A 20,044-nucleotide genomic window follows, 5' to 3' on the forward strand; every position below is an offset into this window, starting at 1 on the left:
CAGGGGGAGGTGGGAGAAGTGGCCATGGGGCCAGGGCTGGGGGAACCAGGAATCAAGAGTGCACGGGAAGCCCACCTTAGGGCTGGGAGTGAGGAAGAAGGAGTAGGAGTTGGGAGACCCCTGTCTGTATCCCTCAGGGAAAGACCACGTGTGCAGGTTCATCGGCTGTGGCCGCAACGAGAAGTTTAACTACGTAGTGATGCAGCTCCAGGTGAGTCCCCGCGGCCTGTCCTCCCTTCACCCTCCCCCAGGAGCTCCGGTGGTGACTCCTGGGGTGGGACGGAGACTGTGGCCCTGGGAGGAATGGGGAGTGGGCGCAAGCCTTTGGGGCGAGGCTGGGAAGAGTGTCATGGCGGTGGTGGTCGGATGGCAGCTGAGCTGGGCCTGTCCCCACCCCCACCCCCACCCCAGGGCCGGAACCTGGCTGACCTGCGTCGCAGCCAGCCTCGAGGTACCTTCACGCTGAGCACCACTCTGCGGCTGGGCAAGCAGATCCTGGAGTCCATCGAGGCCATCCACTCCGTGGGCTTCCTGCACCGTGACATCAAGCCGGTGAGGGCTGCCCCCTCCTCTGAAGCACACACCCCACCTCCTCTCCTTCCCTGGGTCCCCTGGTTTCTTCTCCAGAGCAGTGGTTGGGTGGGGACAGCCTCTTCTACCTGTCCCCTCCTCCTGCGCTCCATCCCAAGTTCCAACTCTTCCTCTCCCCTGCCTCTCAGGAGCACCCCTGCCTGCCCCTTGGGCGTGCCGGTGTCCTCCTCTCTTTTCTCTTCTCTTCCCTTTTCTCAACCCTGACCTGAATAGTCCTTGAACCTGGAAAGGTGAAGGGGTTGGGGAAGGATGGAAGGACTGAAGAAGGAAGGGTGACGAGGGGCTGGGGCTTGGTAAGAGATTCCAAGTAGCTGATTTTGTAACATCTTGGATCTTGGTGCTTGGACCCAATTTAAAGTGGTGAAAACTGAGGCCCAGAAAGGTTGGTTGAACGGCCCAAGGTCACACAGCAAGAACAATGCTGGTCTCCTGATGCCTCAGAGCAGGACAGTTACACTAAGCCACACAGCCCTGCTGGGAGTTCCAAGGATTCGGAGCCAGGTGACCTTGGCTGGGTCACCTCTTGCTGTGTGATCTTGGAGAAGCCTGCAGTTTGCCCTCAGTTTCCTCCTATCTAAAACGAGCATAATCACACCTGCCCCTCAGATAAGGTCCGTGACCTGCTGTACATACTGATGTTTTACTCTCACGTGAGTGTATGTGGGGTGGAAGGCCCCTCACCAGAGCTGTTTCTTGGTGTCCCCTGAGGTGGGCCTGGAGCCCCAAAATTCACAGCTACTGTCTTCCCCCAGTCAAACTTTGCCATGGGCAGGCTGCCCTCCACCTACAGAAAGTGCTACATGTTGGATTTTGGGCTGGCCCGGCAGTACACCAACACCACGGGGGACGTTCGGCCCGTGAGTACCGCCGCTCACGGGAATCCTGGCATCCTCGCCCCACCCCCTGATCTGGGGACCCTTCACCAGTTTTCCCTGCAGCTGCCTAGACAGGCCTGGCCTTGTGTTCAGTGTCACCCAGTGCTGGGTCCACACTTGGCCTGTCCCCCTCTCCCCCTTGGCCTGGGTGGATGCCACTTCCACACCCTGTGGTCTGCCTGGTCAAGGGCAGACGCAGGGGCAGTGAGCAGGGTCGGGAGACGGGTTTAGGACTGGGCTTGGTGTGTCAGGTTGCTCCTGACCAGGCCGACTCGCGAGTGCGGTGGGGGGGTGGGTGATGGGGGAGGAGGCAGTCAGGGCTAAAGTAGGCAGAATTAGGCTTGGTGAGCAGGGTTGAGATGTGGCCGAGGTCAGGGGCAGTGGGTGACGTTCCTGGTGGTGTCCTCCCCTCTGCAGCCTCGGAATGTGGCCGGGTTTCGAGGGACTGTTCGCTATGCCTCGGTCAATGCTCACAAGAACCGGGTGAGTGGCAGGGCGGGACTGAGGGATGTGGGGACGGTAAGGGCAGAGGTCAGGGGCAGAATATGCTGCTGAGGAAGAGAGCAGGGCAGGCAGCTGTGATGGGAGGTGGGGAGAGGAGTGCAGGGCAGGGGCTGGAAGATGCCCCTCCAGAGACCCTGATTGGAAGAGGGCTCGGCGGGCGTCTCCCCTTGACGTCACCTTCTTCCTTGTATTGGGGATCCCCTCCTCTCTGTCCCCACCACAAATCTCTGTGGATGAGAAAGCACACACGGAGCTTTGGACTGTGGGATTCTGTGTGTTGGCGGGTCAGGAATGGAGCCGTGGCTTCAGGGAGACCCCAGCTCTGCCCATAGGCACCCTGACTGGTGTCCCTCAGTGAAGGGTCAGCCTCCACTCCCAGGGAAGGACCTGAGAGCCACAGGTGACCCCCTCCCTGCTCCCACCCCCAGGAGATGGGCCGCCACGATGACCTGTGGTCCCTCTTCTACATGCTTGTGGAGTTTGCAGTGGGTCAGCTGCCTTGGAGGAAGATCAAGGACAAGGTGAGGGCGGTCCAGCTGGTCTGAGGGCAGGGAGGGCGTGTGGGGCAGCTGGGGCTGCATCTCCCAGTGCCCGCTTGTCTCCAGGAGCAGGTGGGGATGATCAAGGAGAAGTACGAGCACCGGATGCTACTGAAGCACATGCCCTCCGAGTTCCACCTTTTCCTGGACCACATCGCCAGCCTCGACTATTTCACCAAGCCCGATTACCAGGTGGGAGCCTGCCTGCCTGCTCCTGCGCCCCCGACGCCTCTCTATTGGTGACTGTCTCCAGCGCCACCCATCCTGCTGAGGCCCTGCGCCCCTGCCGGCTTGGCCCTGAGCACCTCCCCCGGTCTTCCAACCACACGAAAGAAACTGTTGTGTGCTCTTGTAAACAGTAGTCACAGCTAAGATTTATCAAGAGCTCACCCTGTTCTCAGTACTTTTCCTGCATTAACTCATTTAAGCTTTAAAACAAGCCTTTGGTGATACTGCGTGTTCTTTATGTTATTATTCCAGCACTTAACAATTAGTGAAGCCAAGTGCTTTCAAGGACTTTACACTGAAACTCTGCAGGAGGCCAAGTGGGCTGATTATCCCCATCTCATAGATGAGGAAACTGAGGCCTGACAGCCTGGTTAGGAGCAGGGCAGGGCTCAGGCACATCTGACTCCAAGTCCAGTGCTCTTTCCAAGGCGCCATCACTACACCCCTATGGGACCCACTGATCAGAGAATGTTCTGCCCAGGATCCACTATGTGTGAGGCACGGCTACACACAGCAGGGAGCACAGATAGTGTCAGGCTCGCAGTGAAGGGGGTCCTGCTAGCAGAGAGAACCCTCTGGAGAGAGCTAAGTCAGAAGTGGGAAGGTCTGTGGGGCTGCCACCTCCTGAACCCAGGGACCCAGTTGTTGGCAGAGGTCCCTTACTCGGGCAGTGGGAGGCCAAGCCCCCCAGGCCTAGCTCAGCCTCATGGGTTCCCCCAGACCGCACAGCTTCGAGCACACCCTGTGCTGGGCCCTGGGCTGGCTGCTAGAAATGTAGAGGTGGCAGATAGGCCTGTGAACAATTCAAACCGCTGCTCTGTGCCCAGTCGTGTGGGCGGGGTATTCAGGGAAGGCTTCAGAGTGGAGAAGACAGTGGGAAAGGCACTGCAGGCTGAGGAAGCAGCCTGTGCAGAGGCATGACCCCAGGTGGTGGGTTTGGGAAACTACTGCTGCTGCTTCTGCTGAGATGGTGGAGATGGCAGAGGAGGCTGGGGCGGGAAATCAGGGGACAGATCTCCAAGGGCTTGTGTCCAGCCAGTGGAGCTTAAGTCAAGATGATAATTTGCATGCTGATTTGCATACTTTGTGCATGTTTTCATTTAAAATCAATGTGCCCTTCTTTCAATGCCCCCTTGTGGCCCATCCCTGTCCTGGAAGGCCCCTCTCTTCCCCCTGCAATCCCAGCAACTGCCCCCTCCTCCTGGCTAGCCCCTGGGTCACCTCTCTGTCCTCCCGCCACCCCCATCCCTGCAGTTGATCATGTCAGTGTTTGAGAACAGCATGAAGGAGCGGGGCATCGCGGAGAACGAGGCCTTTGACTGGGAGAAGGCGGGCAATGACGCCCTCCTGTCCACGAGCACCTCCACCCCGCCCCAGCAGAACACCCGGCAGACGGCAGCCATGTTTGGGTGAGTCTTGAGAGGGGCAACGGGGGGCAGATGACCCCTGCCCCAAGGTGTCACCTGAGAAGCCAGTCCTCTCCTCCTCTTCCCACCTGGACACACCTGGCTGTCTCTCCTGTTCTTGGTGCTCAGAAGCAGGGTTCTTGAATCCCAGGAAACTCTGCCACATCTCTCCCTTCAATCTGGAGATGGAGGGGGCATCCTTATTTGGAGTTCTTGACCTTACTGGGGAGCAGGGAGCCCTGAGTGAGATTCCCCCAGCGCCACAGTCTGTCTGTTTCTTGGTGGTCACACGCATCCATTCAGGGAACAGGTCTTGAGCCCTGGCACCAGGCCCTGTGGGGGCTCAGAGAAGAGATGTGCAGCCCCTGCCCTCTGAGAACTCTTAGTTGAGTCTGGGCTGTTTGTAATCGATGGCTCAGCGATTTCAGATCTAACTGAAAAGCACAAAGATAGAGTGGCCCAGGGAGGGGCCAGAGTGAGAAGGGCTCCCCACCCAGCCCTAGGGGTGAGCCAGGGGACACACTGCGGAGACTCCACAGGACTTGCCAGCACGTGAGGTGCCGGGTCTGTAAAGATATTGATCCAGGAACTCCAAAGTGATTCTTTCTTTAGACCCATTTCCTAGTCTCAAGGAAGCCAGCCAGCGAAATGTAGTGGGGAGCTGGCAGGGCCGGAGAGCATCGAGATCTCCTAAATAAACGGAGCCAGGTGGTGCTGTAATTGCCCTCCAGCCCTCTGACCACCTGAGCCACCTGACGGTGGTCTGGTCCCAGAGGGTTTGCAAGCCAGGGATGGAGATGGGCCTACGGACGCCCCGACCCTGCCAGACCTTGCCTGTGCCCACTCTCATGGGTGGTGGGTGGTCTCCAGGGCCTGTGCTAGAGGAGACGGCACCCCCGCCAGCCTTGCCCACGGCCTCCTCCTGGCCTCCACAGGGTGGTCAACGTGACGCCGGTGCCCGGCGACCTGCTCCGGGAAAACACTGAGGATGTGCTGCAGGGCGAACACCTGAGTGACCAGGAGAACGCACCTCCGATCCTGCCGGGGCGGCCCCCCGAGGGGCCGGGCTCCGGCCCCCACCTCGCCCCCCACCCCGGGGGTCCTGAGGCTGAAGTCTGGGAGGAGACAGATGTCAACCGGAACAAACTCCGGATCAACGTTGGCAAAGTAACTGCAGCTGCGGAGGGGGACACGGGTGGCCTTCCCCCTCCCACCTTGCTCCCCACGTGTGGGCCCCTCTCCCCAGCCGCCTGCCTGCTCGCCCTGCCTCCCTTGCCCGGCCCCATCCCAGGATCACCGGCATCCCAGTGCTCGGACCTCCCTCTCTCTCCTTCACCCCAGAAAACCACCTGCCCACAGCTGCCCTGTCAGCCCCACTCATGGAGCTCCCCTGCCCTGCAGACCCCCTGTGTGGTGGAGGAGGAGCAGAGCCGAGTTGTGGGGCTCCCCGGATCCCCGGTGCGTGCCCCCCCAGACTCACCGACAACCCCAGTCCGTTCTCTGCACTACCGGAGGGTCAACAGCCCCGAGTCGGAGAGGCTGTCCACGGCGGATGGGCGGGTGGAACTGCATGAGAGGAGGTGGGTCTGGAGCCAGGGGGATGGTCAGGGGCCCCTGGTCCCCTCCACCTTCACACGGCTGGTCTGGAGGAAAGTTCAGATTCCAGGCAGAGGTGGGGGGACCTTGGAAGCGTTAAGAGGGTTCTACTTGGGTCTGGGGTCAGACTCAGTTAGAGTCAGTGACCAGCCTGGAGAGGGGGTGGGGCATGCAGAGGGCCCGGCTCAGACTGCAGAGGGGCGTGGGGCTGGAGGAAGGTGTAGGAGGAGGTGAGAGCTGAGATGTAGGTGGGCGTGCTTCCAGAACCTCTTTCCCTGGGGACTAATCACAGATGCCTCAGAGCAGCTGGGGCCTTCTCCAGGCCCCTCCCCCTTCAGCTCTGGGGGAGGGGCCTGGAGAAGGGTTCGGGGAGTGCCTGAGGAGAAGACAGACCAAGTTTTGGGGGTTAGGCCTCAGGGATCTGAATGTCAAGGAGGGACCTGGTTGGTGGGTGGCAGTGTTGGAGAGTTTAGAGTTAAGGTGAGCCTTTAGGATAGGGGATGAGAGGGCGGCTGGTTGACCTTGGGTGGCTGATGGCCGCTAGGGACCAGGGTCCCATCCTCACCTTAGATCTGATGGGTGGGGCAACCTCGGGTGGGAGACATGACCCCACCTCCCTTGGCTCTGGGTGGGGCTTTACCTCACAGCAAGGCTGAGGCCTTCTCTGCACCAGGAAAGAGGTCTCTTCCTGGGGCCCAGCCCTGGGGTAGGAGGTCCCTGCCTCCTCATGCCCCACTTCAGCCAGAAACCCCCCTCTGGACTCTGCCCCGAACTGCACGCCCCCTCTGGGATGGGCACAGTGACCCTCTGGGGTGTGGAGACACCCGAGGCAGGGCAGCCCTGGGCCAATCCCTGTGGCGCCCCCAGGACAAAGAGACGCAGGCCCACACTCACACACACACACACTCCCACACTCATACTCACACACACACACTACACTCACACGCACACTCTCACACTCACGTCCACACACACACACACCTTCACACGTCCACCACACTCACACACACCTTCACATGTCCACCACACTCACACACACTCACCTTCACACGTCCACCGCACTCACACTGTCACAGGTTGAACTACCCGGGCCAGAAGACCACATTTTCATCCATGGTCACCCAGAGGGTTCAGGAAACAGGGAGGAGTCAGGAGGGGCAGTTTGGAAGGGATACAAGTGGAGAAGGGAGGTGGGAAATGCCCTGAGCAAAGACAGTCCTGAAGAGCACATTGGTTTGGTTCAGACTGAACCCTTGTTTCAGGGATGCTGGGGAGAGGAGAGGGCTGAGGAGAGATTTTCTGGAAGGTTCAGGATCTCAGGCAGGGCAAAAGCGTTTGGGGTGCTCTGGGGCACTTGGGAGCAGGAGAACCTATGAAGCTGATGAGATCAGGGTGTCCCACCTCCCTGCTTTCGTCAATTCCCGCTCCCCCCACAATCTTCGGCCCCTCTCTTCCTCTGGCTTCCTTTCTCCTTCACATCTATTTAAACAAACCATGCTCTTGGGAAAGGAAGTGACATTAGCCACTTACATGGGAGTATGAATGTAAGACCTGGGTGACCTCCCTCCGGGGGTTTTATTTTAAGCCATATGAACAAATTGATAAAAATGGTGTGCAGATTAGAGTTGGCAGGTCCCACACAGGCTGGGGTACGAGGATGTTGAGAAAGCCCCACAGGAGGCTTTGATCTTTCACCCTTCCCCTCACAGGCTCGATGCAGGGGGGAGGATGGCAGTCCGCCCCCCGTCCACAGCCTGAGTGTGAGTGAGGCCTCTGTGGTTCTCAGGGGGGCACCCTGGCATCTGGGAGAGGACAATTCTTCCTTGTATAGCATCCTACAACCAGGAATACCCTCACCTTGGGGCTGGTACTCCCCAGTTGAGAACCTCTGCAAGTAACGTGAGATTCACAGCACAGGTTAAGATAACGATGGAAGAGATGTCCCCAGGTAGGATCCGGGTCCCAGAAGCAAAGGTCAGAAGGGACCCAGCCCCTGCCTGGCAGAACTCGCAGTCTCCTGGGGTGGCAGATTCGTAAATATACACATGCTCCTCTCTGTGACGAGAGGGGACACAGGCAGCGCTGGAAAGGCAAATTAACCCCCATCAATGCAGGAGGGAACAGCTCCCTGCAGGAGGTGACATCGAGCTGGGGTGGACAGCAAAGCGTGGGAGGACAGGCTGTGTGTGGGGAGTGGCATTCGTAAAGGCACAGAGGTGTGAGCAATTTGTGGAAAAGCAAATGAATTTGAGATGGGTCTGGCTAGGGGAAGGGGGAAATGGGGCCTTTGGCTGGCCGTCAGGGGCCTTGAATGCCAAACTAAGGCATGCGGACTTTGTCCTGGGCTGGGAGTCACTGGAGTTTGCTGGAGGTGGTGAAACCAGCCAGGTAGGCTTGAAGGGTGGTGGTAAAAGAGGCTAGAAAACCATCAGCAAACTCGAGGGCCAGGTGGGTGTGTTTGCCCTGGATGTAGCGGGGAGAGCTCGCGTTGGGTGGGAGCCCTAGCTGGGCAAACATCGAATTGCCTTTAGGAAAATCAGAAGATCCAGTTTCCTGGGCGTGCTTTGGAGGACAGTGTTCCTTGGGCACAGGAACCAGATTTTACTTTTTGCCTGTTTAGATTCTTGGAACACAGTAGGCATTCAAAAATGTGTGTTGGGGCTTCCCTGGTGGTGCAGTGGTTGAGAGTCCGCCTGCCGATGCATGGGACGCGGGTTCGTGCCCCGGTCCAGGAATATCCCACATGCCGCGGAGCAGCTGGGCCCGTGAGCCATGGCCGCTGAGCCTGCGCATCTGGAGACTGTGCTTCACAACGGGAGAGGCCACGACAGTGAGAGGCCCGCGTACTGCAAAAAAAAAAAAAAAAAAATTGTGTGTTGAATGAATGACTAAATGAATGAATGAGATCTTTGCAGGGACTGAGGTTGGAGGGTGGCAACCCAGGACGTGGCTGAGCCTGGCCCAGGGTGGGAGAAGTGCAGTGGTCAGGGGGTCTCAGGCATCAGCTTCCACCTTACCACCTCCTTGGCGTCCTTGTGGGTCCAGAGAGGCTGGGCACTGAGCCCCACGTTGGGTGGCTTTGCAGGTCACGAATGGATCTTCCCGGCTCACCCTCGCGCCAGGCCTGTTCCTCGCAGCCGGCCCAGATGCTGTCAGTGGACACGGGCCACGCCGACCGGCAGGCTAGCGGCCGCATGGACGTGTCAGCCTCCGTGGAACAGGAGGCCCTGAGCAATGCCTTCCGCTCGGTGCCGCTGGCCGAGGAGGAGGACTTCGACAGCAAGGAGTGGGTCATCATTGACAAGGAGACAGAGCTGAAGGACTTCCCCCCGGGGGCTGAGCCTAGTACGTCGGGCACCACGGACGAGGAGCCCGAGGAGCTGCGGCCGCTGCCCGAGGAGGGCGAGGAGCGTCGGCGGCCAGGGCCGGAGCCCGCCGTCCGGCCCCGGGGACGCGGCATGCACGCACTGGCCGAGGAGGACCTGCGGCTGACGCCGGCTCAGCCCCTGCCACCCCAGCTGAACCAGGCCGATGGCCGGTCAGAGACATCACAGCCCCCCACTCCCGGCAGCCCTTCCCACTCGCCCCTGCACTCTGGACCCCGCCCTCGACGGAGAGAGTCGGATCCCACGGGCCCTCAGAGACAGGTAAGGTTGGGCTTGCACCCCACTCCCCACGCCCGACGCCCGCAGTCCTGGCACGTAGCCGGGAGTGCTCCTGTGTGCTCCCTGGGGGCTGCCGACTAGCACCAAACTGTTGCAGCTCTGATGAAGGGAGACAGGCTTAAGGGTCTGAAACCAAGCTTATGGGGGCAGCAAGGCTTCCCAGAGGAAGTACCTCCCGGGTCTGAGTTGAGTCTTGCATTCTGGGTGGTGTCAGCCAGGTGACATAGCAGGAGAAGGACCTCCCAGGCCAAGGGGACAGGGTGTGCAAAGGCCCAGAGGCGGCCATCGGAAAGCACTGCTCTACTTGCACTTCGCAGCACATGAGGCTGTGAGGTGGGTCCTGGTGCCTTGTCTGGGAGGGCCTTGGGGTTGGGGCTGGATTCTGAAGGCTTGGTGAGCCACCGCAGGCTTTTAAACAAGGGTGCGGCATGATGACATTGGTACTTTTGAAGGATCCCTCTGGCTGCTGTGTGGAAAATGGATTGAAGGGGCACAAAACTCTCAGCAGGAAGGCCACATGGCGGGCGCCAGTGGGAGAGTGCCCTGGTGGCTTGGACCAGGGTGGGGACTTTGGATTCGGGGCAAGGTGGATGCAGCCGAGAGGTGTCGGGTGAGGACTGAGGGAGCTGTGACGGAGCAGAGGGGTTCTCCACTGACGCCCGGTGTTCTGGGTGGGTGGCAGTGCCGTCACTGAGTGGCTTTAAAAGGAGTATCGCCTCAGCTTTGGATGCAATGACCTCGTGGTACCTGTGGGATGTCCACTGTGAAGGCATCAGTGCTCAGGAGAGAGATCTCGGCAGGAGATATGGACTGGGGGGTCTTGTAGTCCACAGGAGTGGATGATGTCACTCAAGAGGACACCCGAGAGGGTGGGGAGAGCCAAGGGTGAAGGCAGAGCTGGGATGGGGGAGGTGAAAAGAAAGGGAGCCCTTGCAAACGAGTGAGCTGAAGGGGTCAGAGCGTGGAACACCTGGGGAGAGGGCTCCTGGAAGTCAGCGAAGGAGCTGCTGAAAGAGGGTGAGGGCGGCAGGGGATGTCCTGTGGTCAGGGCAGGCTCCATGCGGGGGGTGAGCCCTGAGGACCAGGACGCTCAGACAGTGATGGGGAGAAAAGGAGCCCGGGCAGCAGGGACCCTAAACTGGGCACAGGGGCGGGCATGCTGGGGGCCCTGGGTGGACCCGGTCAGACTGCCATGGCACCTTCTCGTGTGGGAGGACTGGGGGACAAGGCAGGACTGGCAGGGAGGGCCAGATGGTGGTTGAATCATAAATGCCAGGGGGAGGGTCCGCAGCACGTCTCATGGTATTTTCTTCTGGCAAACATGGGGTGTCAGAACAGGCAGCAGGCCACTGGCCTGGCCTGGCTTCTCTGTGTGGGGTAGAGGCTGACCTCTGATCCAGGAATAGGGCTCCAGCACTCACCCTGGGTGTTGAATGGGGTCTGTGCTCCCTCAGAGGACTGGGGAGAGCAAGGAGGTGATGCTAGAGGGCTCAGGGGCTGTGCCGCGTTCCACTGGACTGTCCCACGTCGGGGGCATGCACGCAGAAGGCTCTGGGAGATGCCAGGTGCAGGGCTGGGGCCAGCTCGGCTGTGTGCTCAGAATCGGGAGGTCTGGCCGGGAGATCGCAGGTGCTCTGGAGAAGGCAGCTCCAAGTAGGGCTGTCTTTACGCCCTATCCCGGTGTGTAGAAGAGACAACCTCTGACCCAAGGTCCTGAGGAGTGTTCATCCTGACCTTGCCCTGGACACTGGAAAACTGGGGGCTCAAAAAGTGGGGACCATGAGCTTCCACCCAGAGAGGTCCTAGCCAGCCTGAGTTGGAGGCTCAGCTGTGGCAGGATGTGGGCAGCATGGCTGTGTTGCTGACCTGGACACTGTGCCCACCAGAACCAGCACTGGGAAGCAGGAGAGGGAGCAAGACCCGTCTGGGCTCCCTTGCTCCCCTCTCATTCACTCATACATTCATTTATCACCTAGTCATTCCCTACTTACTGTGCTGGGGACCGGAGGCATCAGAGATCAGACACACAACAGGTCGTGCTCTTGGGACGTGCAGAGTGGAGGAAAGGAGACAGGGGGTGGTGTTGTGGGGTGGGGAGAAAGCCCAGAATTAAAATCAGGAGGCCGAGTTCTGGACCTGGGCTCATCCAGTCCCTTCCTGGTGACTGTAGGCCAACTGGGTCTCAGAGTTGGGGTGCTGAGCTATCTGGGAGGTTTTTCTCACCTTCAGATGCACCCCGCTTGTCCGAGGAGTCAGCCTCCCACTGGGGAATTCCAGCCAAGGGGGTGAGGAGAGATTTGGGGGAGCAGACTCAGGCCTGTCGTACAGTCAGTCTTGGGCTCAGGTCCTCCTCGTGACAAGGGTGGGCATTGCCTGTCTCAGTGAGCGATGAGTCGTGTGAGCCTGGAGGGGATGTTAGGTGTGTGCGGGCCTTGGTTTCCCCACAGTGCACAGCATTCTATGGCTGCGTGTGTGCCATGCAATGTCGGTGTCAGCTTACCCAAGAGCGTGCAGCGGTGTGTGGGCGTGTCCGTGTGTGTACACACGCATGTGGGTGCACATGTCAGAGTGTCTGTGTAGAGCGCGTAGTGGGTCTGCGAGTGTGTGGAGATCCAGGGAAGGCTAGAACGTCACAGCTGGCAGAGTAATCATCACAGTGATAGTTCTAATGAGGATGTAATAGCTGGCACTGCTCCCGAAATTCCATATTCTACATGCGTGTTCCTCACAATACCGTGTAGAGGCCATCCCCACTTACAAGGTAAGGAAACTGAGGCTCAGAGTAGCTAAGTCTTTAGCCCAGGGTCACCAGCTGCTAAGTGGTAGAAGCAGGATTTGAATCCAGGCAGCTGGCTCCAGGGCTGTGCCCAGAGCCACACAGTCTGAGGCCTGTGTGTTTAAGAGAGGAGCAAACACAGGCCAGAGAGAACAGATGACTTGTGCGGGATCAGAAAGAGCCTTTGTGTGTGTGTGTGTGTGTGTGTTGCATGCACACATGTGTGTGCGCCTGCTGGCTGGACTGTGGCAGCAGGTGTGCCTGTGGGCGTGTCATTGTGTGTGGTGCAGTCTCTGTGTGTGTCTGGGTGTGAGCACATGGGGCAGGACATGTCTTGGAGTATTTCAGTACAGCAGGGTGAAGCTGACTCCTTCCTTCGCCAAGGGCAGGGGAAGAGGGAGGAATGGACTGGCACATTTTTTCCTTCTTTTGGTCTGGAAAGAGTCCTGAGCCCAGCCTGGGTGGGGGATCCAAAGCTGGCTGCACCCTGGAATCACAGTTTGTGGAACTCCCCCCATCCTGTCATGTAACTAGATTAAGTGGCTCAGGGCAGGCAGGAAGTCTCTATAGGGACCCCACCCTGCCGCCTTTCTGCAAGGAAGCCCCTCCTAGTCCCAGCTCCGTCGGCTTGGTGTCTGACGTGTGAACTTCCTCCTAACAGCTCCTAAGATAGGAGCACCTGCAACTCTGTCACCTACCCCTGTGGGGAGCAGGGACGAGGATAACGTGGAACCAGGAAGTTTTAGAGCATCTATTGTTCTTTGGTGTGCATAGCATGGTACTTTAATTTTTTTCTTACACACACCTCGTTTTCTTCTCTCCGGAATTTACGGTGCAAATTAGAAGTGACCGGGAAAGCCAGGGCAGAGGAGAGAGCAGCAGACAGAGTGTGTGATTTGGGGGAGGGATGTTTACCCTCCTTCGCGGTTGTCTCTGGCTGATAACCCAGGGGGTCAACATTCCCTGAGTACATGGACATTTGTTTGGCAGCCCCTAGAGCATTTCCCTGCCACGTGTGCGAGGGGCTGGGGGACAAAGATGAATCGGAGCTCACAGTCAAGGGGGTGGGGTGGGGATGCAAAGGTGGAGACACGATGTTTACAGTCAAGGGACATAGGGAGATAACAGAGAACTTTCCTCTGATAGGAACAGGGAGCCAGCCTGCCTGGGAAGCTGGGGTGGCCTCAGAGACATGACACTTCAGTGGGGCACTGAGGACAGGGAGGTGGCCACAAGAAGTACCTGGCCTGAAAGGGCGGGAGCACGCTGGGATTAAATCCCTCTGGCAGCTGACCAAACTCTGGCTGAGATGCTGAACTTGAGCCACCCGCATGCGCTGCTAGAGGGACCGTGGGCAACTGCGGGTACCTCTGGCCCTCAGTATCCCCAGGTGGGCCTTGGACCCCTAACCCTCAGTGCAGACAGGACCGGTTCAGAAGGATCCTAGACTTGGCCACAAAGAAGCTGGAAGGGACAGCAGAGTGAGGGCAAAGACAATCCTACAGAATATTCTGTCTCCTCGCCTTTCTGCTGGAGGTTCCATGCCGGGTCCCTGGACCCCCATTCAGTGGCCTCAGGGGCCCCCTCCTCCTCAGCCCTCTAGCAGCTGGCCCAGCCAGTCCTCACTGGCCCCGCCTAAAGATATGTAAACTGGCCTCAGTCCCAGGAAGAGCTAGGGGTCAGGATGGGAAACATCTGATGACAGCCAAGTCACCATTTCCATCCCCATAAGCCTGGGACACTAAGCCCCACTTTCCCTTTTCCCTCTGAGGGCACGAGGGCAGCAGGGCACAGGCGTGATTCTTCCCAACGGTGGCCAAGTGAGGCGGCCACACCCTGCCATGTGGCTCGACCTTGCAGAGGACAGGGAAAAAGCCACCTTGGAGAAATGATTTCAATCGACTCCTCCACCCTCCAGTCCTCTATCCCTTTCTTCATTCTCAAGAGTGATTTAAAGGGTAATAAAACAGTTCACATGACACAGCATTTACACCATGGCCAGCACTGTTCTAAGGGCTTTGCATATTATAACATCTGATCCTTATAAAGGTCCTGTGATGTGGGAACCATAGTCACCCCCATTTTACAGATGAGGAAGCTGAGGCATGAAGAGGCAAAGTAACTTGCTTGAGGTCACCCAGGTAGTAAGTGGTGTAGTTGGGATTCAAACATAAGTAGTCGGACCTCAGAGTCCTACCCTCTGCTACGTTGTCACTGAGACCCTGACTGCCCCTGTCATGGGGGCAGGAGTGCCACCTCAGAGGGCATGTAGCTGGTGTTCTCTAGACCTCATGAAGGGCATGGAGTCCAGCCGGGAAGACAGATGGTGCACAGATGCTAATACATTTTAGAGCGGCCTTCCTGGGGGGCAGGATTTCCCCAGCCCAGAGGGAACCCCGAGCTATGTAGAGCTAAGCCAGGAAGGCATCCCGGAGAAAGTGAGTGACCAAGGTCTCTGCAAGGAGACCATGGTGTGAGGAGGAGACCGGGAAAGGGCATTGGAGGCCGGAGCCTAGATTGTGAGGCAGGAAAGTACTACAGTCTGCACCCCTCTGCACCCTGCCAGACCCTGCCGACCTGCCCGGGACGCCGGTGCCGCAGGGGCTGTCAGCGGTGGGGTGGCCCCCCGAGACGGAGCTGTCGAGTCTGTGCCTGACGCCTCTTTTCCCTCCACTCTCTTGGTCTCTTTCAGTTGGAGGAGGACAGACTCTCGGGGCACTCCCTCCCGCGGTACAGCCCCCTGCGACGACTGGCGTCCTCCGTTTTCTCCTCCTCCACGCTGGAGACCGAGCATTACCCTCACCCTGGCGGCGGTGGCTCCTCCGGTTCCCTCATTCAGCGCAGCCGCTCGGCGGAGAGCAGCCCCGTGCGGGCGCCCCACCGGCGCCACGCGCCCCTGGCCGCCGGCAACCACAGACTCGTGCCCTCGGTGCTCCGCATCTCGCGGTCACAGCTGCAGCAGGTGTGGGCCCGCTTCACGCACAAGACCTAGGCTGGGCCCCCCCCCTCCTGGAGGGGGCAGGTGGGGGGGGGTGGGGAGCAGGCAGAGACCGTGGTTCCTTCCCAGGACGCAATAATCACACACTCATACACCCTGTCCCTCCCCATCATGCAATACAGCCCCCTATAACATTGGCCCAAGGTACTGTAACGCCCCGCCCCTCACCCCCCATCGTCTCCCTTTGCTTGGCGCCAGCCAAATGGTGCAGGGAGGGATGGGGCTGTCGGTGCAGCTTCTGGGACAGGACACGGGCCCTGGGCTGGAGCCACCAGTGAGTCCAGAGTCCAGTGGAAACCAAGGTGTCAGGGAGAGGCATGCTGGGTCAGAGTCAGTCTGGAATGGGGCTTATTCTTTTTAATCTGTGATCTCTTGGCATAGTTGGGCCTGGTCCACCCTTGAGGGGAGTGCCAGGAGACTGGGTCCCTCCTGGTGTGCTGTGTGTCTGTCTATCCGCATGGGGCAAGGTGTGTGGCCCTGTGTGTGAGACGGGGACCTGGCCAGCCATATTTGGGGCTTGGTGGGAAAGTGCCTCTACACTCAGTGGAATGGGAGGAAGCAGCCCTGTAACCCAGTGAGCCCTTCCCATGCCATTGTCACAGAGGACAGAGTCCTTGCCCTCCTACATCTCAACCCAGGAGGCCTGGAGCTCAATCCACTGTAGGCTGTCCCTCCCCCAAGGCATATGTGCCATCATCCACTTGTGGGATTGGTTGCCTGGCCCAGCTCCTTAGGAGCTGAGCAAGTATGAACAGGGGCCTGGGATCTGCCTCTCAAAGCGAGCTGGAGCCTCGGGGTGAAAGGACCCCGTCTAGTAGCAGTGGCAGAGAGGGTGGTTGTAAAGGATGAGGTAGGACCTGTGAGCTCAGGACAAATTCCAGACACAGCAGTCCCACCACTGCCCCTCTCAGAGGGTGACTCATTCCTGTGGGTGCTCAGCCAATCTTTTTGCCCCCCAGGGGCGGTGGTGAAGACAGAGCAACAGAGCACCTGGCAGGCTGATCAGATGGGGACTGGAGATGGGGGGTGGGGCGTCAGGATGCCAGATTGCTAATGCTCTTTCTGCCTGTTTCTCAGCACCCAACCTGTCACTGCAGGGGCCCCCAAGGTTCTCTTTCTTCGTTCCTGCCCATGTCAGCCAGCACCTCTGTTCCCCTGGGGAAGGCGGCGGTGGTGAAGATGGCTCCAAGAAGGGCAGTACCTGTATAGGGAGGGAAGGAGGGGAGGAGACCTGAAGGTTTGCAAAATGTTGACTGCAGTAAGGTCGCGTCTGTGTGTGTGCTGTGCGCGTGCAGGTACGCCTATGAGTGCGAGTGTGCCTATGTATGAGCATTTGTGCATGTGGCAGGGGTGTCACGGATAGACGCTCAGGCTGTGCGCTGCCATTTACATAGACCCTAATGTGAATGGCGTCCACGGAAGTTGCATGGTGCTGCAGTCCTGTGTGTGTGGGTGTGTATGTGTTAGGGAGTCAGAAACATGTCTGTGCAGTCCTTTGTAGTTTCCTATGTACCTACTATCATCCTGGCTCCTCTTTCTCCCTCCTTCCTCTCTTGATGTCTGCTTCCCTCCCAGCTCATCTCCCTTCAACTCCTGTCTCTGGTTGCGGTAGAGGCCTCAGGGCCCCTGCCCCAGCCTAGGGATGCCGTAGTGGGTGGGCAGTGCCCTGAGCCAAACTGTTCTCCTAGATGGCTCATCCATGTGAGCTAAGCCTGCACCCACCACTCTCCTTTCTCCATAATCTGTTTCGTTTTGAGGATATCTGAGCCAAGAGCACCCTCTCCATCTAGGAATGAAAGCCAGACTCGGGCCCACCCCCATCCTGACTGCTCATTTTTGAACCTCCCCAAGTCCAAGCCTCTGTTGCCCTCCGGGATGTGTTGTGTGGCTCTGCATCCTGCGGTGGCAGAAGGTAGAGGAGGGTCAGGGTTGACCCTCAAGAAAAGAGGGAAAACACAAAGCACAAAGCTGAGGGGGTGGGATGGACAGTAGGCCTACTCCCCGTCTTCTGGCACTGCCCCCCTCTCTCCCTGCTACCCTCTGGCCCTCTTTCCATCCTCTCCAGCTAGTGACAGGGGCTGAAATGAAGAGGAGTCTGTCCACCAGCCACTCTAAAAGTCAGCAGCAGTGGGGTCAGGGCTAGATGAAACCAAGCACTCTGTTATCCGGCATTTCCTTCCAGAGGGTTCCACTACCCGACCCTGAGCACAGCTCCCACTCAGTGACCAGCACCCTGAGGTACTCTAAGATCCCAAAGTGCCTTGTGATATATCAGAGATGATGGCACTAGCTTCAGCCTCGTTTTAGCATTAGACACATACTTCTGTTTCCAAAGCTTTTGGAGGTGGGGAATCCTGTTTAGCAACCCCAAAGTGGCTGAATTTTCAAACATACATACACACACACACACACACACACACACACACACACACCAGAACTGATAACTGTGGGAGAGGGTGTGTCCTTTAAAGATCTTGATTCAAAACATTTTGTCCTTTGGGGGACATCCTTTTACGTGTCCTCCGTAGTGGAGGAGATACTGTCTTATAAGCCATAAAGCTCTGAACTAACAGGAAGTGATCTTGATAATATTGAGACTATCTCAGGGCCCCTGCCCCAGCCTAGGGATGCTGTAATGAGTGGGCAGTGCCCTGAGCCAGACTGTTCTCGTGGATGTCTCATCCATGTGAGCTAAGCCTGTACCCACCACTCTCCTTTCTCCAAAATCTGTTTCTTTTTGAGGATATCTGGGCCAAGAGCACCCTCTCCATCTAGGAATGATTACCTTTTGAGTGTAGTTTTAACTTTTGGAACATCTCAGGCCATTTGAAGCCACGTGTGTTGGAGCAAGTTCATGTGAAGCTCAGCCAAGCCCTGCGTGGTTTGGAGTTGGGGTGCCTGTCTCTAGGTCCCAGGCTGGGTAGGGACCTGCAGTGTTGTCAGGCTCCTTTGGGTTTCCCAAAGAAGAGGTCAGTGTGTTTCAAGAAATGATACCCTGCTTGGGGAAAGCACATAGCCTCCCCAAGGTCGGCTTTGAAAAGAAGCAGTACTCTTTGTTGTATTGGAAAACGATATTTTCATACTTTAAAGTCACACCCTGCATGTAGTGGTGGCTTCCAATTATTAATTAATTTATTTTTTTTAACAGTCACTGGCACACAGAGCTTATTGTGTGCCAGGCAGTGATCTAAGCACTTTACAAAAATAACTTGTTTAATCCTCACAATAGCCTAGGAAGTAGATCCCAGGATTATCTGCATTAAATGGATTAATCAGAATATCTAATTTACAAAAGCATATTAAAAACCCCACCAATGCCGAATAACTGAGGTCTTGTTTGACGGGAGTTTTAAAGCATTTTAGTCTGTGTATTGGTCTATTTACTATTTACTGTCCTTTCTGGTTGGCCCCTCCTCGCTCTATCTAGGAAGAAGGAAGTTGTCTATGAGTCAGACTCTCCTTCCTTCTCCATCCCAGAGTCCAGGTGGGGGTCACTCCAGAGTACTGGGGTTGGTTGAAATGGCTGGACCCTGTCTCTCCAGAGACCCCAACCTCTCAATCCCACATGGCCCCAAGCATCCCATAGCAGCTCTGGGGATTAGATGGGTGGAGTAAGAGTTTCGGTGAGAAAGCAGGTGCTCAAAACCCTGTCCTCAGTGGTATTGGTGGAATCCTTGGGGTCAGGCTCACAGGCAGGGCAGGTACCGGCATTGGTGACCGCTGACCATGGAGATGTGATATGTCACCAACTCACATGTCAACAGGAGCCAAGCAGTGTCAGGGAGAGGGCACTTGTGGGGATTGTGGTAAACAGAAGGACCACCACCAGTCCTCAGCTCAGCCAATTGTTGCCAGTATCTTCCAATTTTTAAGTGAAATCTCACAATTTTTAATTAGTGGCATCTAATTTTTTAAAAGCAACAACTTTTTAAAGAAAAATCACTGTGTGAGCTAAACAAAACCGGTTTACAGGCAGAGACCCTGAACTCAGTTTGAACCTCTCTGAGCCTGAGGACTCCCTCACCCCCCCCCCAAATCTATCCAAGGCTGTAGCACTCAAATGGGGGCAGTGTTCTGCCCCAGGAACTCAAACTGGGTGGGCTTCTTAAGAGAAGGCAGTTCGTGGCCAGTGGGGCTGTGTGCTGGGTGCTGTGTGTCCATGTCAGTGAGCTCATGCTGTGTGTGCCTAAGTGTGTGTGTGGGCCGGTGGGTTTGTTCATGGCAAGTGGGGTCCTCCTCAGAGGACCAGTATTTTCTCTGTGGGGCAGGAACCTGAGTCAGTGAAAAATGCTCTAGTAAATTCTCAGTAATGAATAGACACCCGCCCCCACCCACTTAAGGCAGCTTGGGTCACAGCAATAACCATTCAACACTCACCCCTGCCGCTAGCATCCCGAACCCAGCAATCTCCTTTGCGTTTCCAGTTGTGGGGAAAAGGGGAATAGCCCTGCCCAGCACATGGGGGAATAGTGGAAACTCTGAGCCATGCTGGTACCTTAACCTTTGCTCCCCCAGCCAAGAGGGGCAGGCCCCTCCAATCCCAGGAAAAGCCAGGGTTCCTCTCTGTGGAGGGGCCCAGGACCCTCCTTTGCTATTTCTCTCCTCTGCCCTGCTTAGATCTCCTTTTCTAGGGAGGGGTGGTGCTGTCTGCCCAGGCAGTGGTTGCGGGGGCCTGGGCTACTGGGGTGTGCAGAAAGAGCTGTGGCAATGTGTCTATATTGGGTGGCCAGGGGAGGGGACCATGCTTAGGGAGGATATGGAGGCCCCTGGCTGTGGGAGCATAATGCTATATCTCCTGCTGTCCTTCGGTTGATTTGGTACCTGAGGATGGAAGAATAGACTTCTAAGGAGGGCCCGAACACCACC

General features: G+C 57.4%; 1 protein-coding gene across 2 annotated transcripts in view; it reads left to right on the forward strand.

The window, feature by feature from the left end:
* The window catches only part of TTBK1 (tau tubulin kinase 1), a 41,312-nt gene that overhangs the window by 8,377 nt on the left and 12,891 nt on the right, over positions 1 to 20,044 (forward strand). For both annotated transcript variants that reach the window (XR_004352350.1, XM_032650308.1), the window contains exons 4-13: positions 138 to 211; positions 412 to 552; positions 1,344 to 1,448; positions 1,884 to 1,949; positions 2,399 to 2,491; positions 2,576 to 2,701; positions 3,992 to 4,146; positions 5,079 to 5,310; positions 5,545 to 5,723; positions 8,825 to 9,386. Coding sequence is in view for 1 of the 2 variants with exons in the window: in XM_032650308.1 (XP_032506199.1) it covers positions 138 to 211; positions 412 to 552; positions 1,344 to 1,448; positions 1,884 to 1,949; positions 2,399 to 2,491; positions 2,576 to 2,701; positions 3,992 to 4,146; positions 5,079 to 5,310; positions 5,545 to 5,723; positions 8,825 to 9,386 (1,733 nt within the window). In the remaining variant the exon portion in view is untranslated. The remainder of the gene's footprint in view (positions 1 to 137; positions 212 to 411; positions 553 to 1,343; positions 1,449 to 1,883; positions 1,950 to 2,398; positions 2,492 to 2,575; positions 2,702 to 3,991; positions 4,147 to 5,078; positions 5,311 to 5,544; positions 5,724 to 8,824; positions 9,387 to 20,044) is intronic.

This window comes from Phocoena sinus, chromosome 11, assembly GCF_008692025.1.
Source record: "Phocoena sinus isolate mPhoSin1 chromosome 11, mPhoSin1.pri, whole genome shotgun sequence".
Classification (NCBI taxonomy): domain Eukaryota; kingdom Metazoa; phylum Chordata; class Mammalia; order Artiodactyla; family Phocoenidae; genus Phocoena; species Phocoena sinus.